This window comes from Zingiber officinale, chromosome 6A, assembly GCF_018446385.1.
Source record: "Zingiber officinale cultivar Zhangliang chromosome 6A, Zo_v1.1, whole genome shotgun sequence".
Lineage (NCBI taxonomy): Eukaryota > Viridiplantae > Streptophyta > Magnoliopsida > Zingiberales > Zingiberaceae > Zingiber > Zingiber officinale.
The window spans coordinates 47,246,718-47,248,490 of record NC_055997.1 but is presented as its reverse complement, the minus strand read 5'-3'; the positions used below and the strand labels follow the sequence as shown (position 1 = coordinate 47,248,490).

The window sequence follows — 1,773 nt, the reverse complement described above, 5'->3', positions numbered from 1 at the left end:
GAGACGGTGCGACATGGAGTCGAGGGTGTCAAGGAGATGAGGACACCTTGAAGACAAGAGCACCTCGGAGTCGAGACGCCATGGAGATGGGACGCCAAGGAGTTGCGGGTGCTAAAAAGATGGGGCGCCAAGGACGCTCCAGGGTCCTTTATTCATATGACACTTCTATATTACCTCCGGGTAAGTAACTAAATTAGTCATGCATATTAATATTAACCTGCTCATTCGTCGTTATTAAGATTTTTTAATTAATCCATTGAAATAGACTGTATTCATTTTAATTCTTTCAGTTACGATGTATTATTAATTTTTTTTTCTTAATAGATAATTAATCTGAGAATACTAGTTATCAAGATAAACCTCTGTATATACTTCCTTGATTTATACAGAGGATCGATAAAAAAAAAAACTTTTTATAGAACTGATGGATCACCTAAGATCTGATTAATCATTCGTTTTAAATCTTTTTTCTTTTAAAACCGTGTGAAACTAAAATAAATAAATATATAAAATATGGCACTAAAAGAAAATTTCAATTTTAGCATTATTTGTTTTTGAAATAAAAAAAAGCAACCAACCACGGTTTATATCACTGAAATCTGAACCCCACCGTAAAATTACCAAAAATTACAAAAGGAAAAATATATATATATAGATATATATATATATTAAAAGCGGCATCTAATTGATAAACACAGCAAGCCTGCCGCCACCGTACGCACGTGAGTCAACTAAGGGCACCACCGTTGAAAGGTCCGCCGCACCCCTCCCTCGCCGGCGACTCCGGCCGCAGCAGCCACCTCGACACCACGTACGGCGGTGCCGGGTACTGCAATACGCACGCCGAGGAGGCGGGGTGGTCCGGCGCGCGCCTCCCCCTCCGGCGGCCGGCGCCGACAGGCACGTTGCGCAGCGTGCCGCCGGCGGTCCAGTAGCGGTGGCACGCCTTGCAAAAGTGCCGCGGCTGGTTGACGTTATAGTTGTTGAAGTAGCAGAACTTGGTCTCCTTGCTCTTGCACCGCGGGCAGGGAAGAGCCACGGCCGCCGCGGCCTCCCTTGCCGCCGCCATTTCGTCCTGCACATCCCTGGGCGGCGGCGCCGCTGCCTCCTCCTCTTTCTCCTCGTTGGGTTGCTTCAAGATCACTGCTCCGAACAGCTTAATACTCGTTACTTGGTCCGCATCCATCATCACCATGGATATCCACATGAACAGAGGTGAGAGCAGGGGTATTGAAACGGAGAAGGAAGAGGGGGGTTATTAATAGGGCAAGCAAATGAGCTGCTCTCCCTTTTTCTCTCAAGAAACTTGAAAGACCATGCACTTTTTCCTTTTTCTAATATGTAAAACTTATTCCCTTCTTTTTTAAATTTATTTTTTTTTCTTTATGTAAAATCGCAGAGGTGAGCTTTTGATGTGCACTTGTTGAAGGGGAAAAGTATGCTGAGTGGTGGCAGAGTGGGGGAAAAGAAAAGAGAATGGGGTTACGAGACGCAGGCAATTGGAGGAAACGGTCTTCCAATGTAATCTACTGTGCCAAAGTACAAATCATGATGGCCCATTTGTTGGAAAGCCAATGATGAGTCAACACAGTGATCCGTAAGGAATTTCCTCAAACAAGACCCGTGATGAGTTTAAAAAACCAAAGAGGGCAAAAATGCTACCCTTTGCCGCCTCCCCTCCCCATCAACCCCTTGTGAAATAATAATGTTATTCTTTATCAAGCCGATTTAAGTTTTGGCAATTCAATTTAAAGTATTAATCTTAAATCGACA

The 1,773-nt window shown here is 44.1% G+C and overlaps 1 protein-coding gene across 1 annotated transcript; it reads right to left on the bottom strand.

Annotated features, from left to right (window-relative positions):
• Positions 1-546: 546 nt before the first annotated feature.
• LOC121993919 (dof zinc finger protein 5-like) lies at positions 547-1,287 on the bottom strand. Its single transcript, XM_042548165.1, has one exon. It carries the CDS (start codon positions 1,205-1,207, stop codon positions 728-730), a length of 480 nt encoding a protein of 159 aa, XP_042404099.1. The 5' UTR covers positions 1,208-1,287; the 3' UTR covers positions 547-727.
• Between the last annotated feature and the right edge of the window lie 486 nt (positions 1,288-1,773).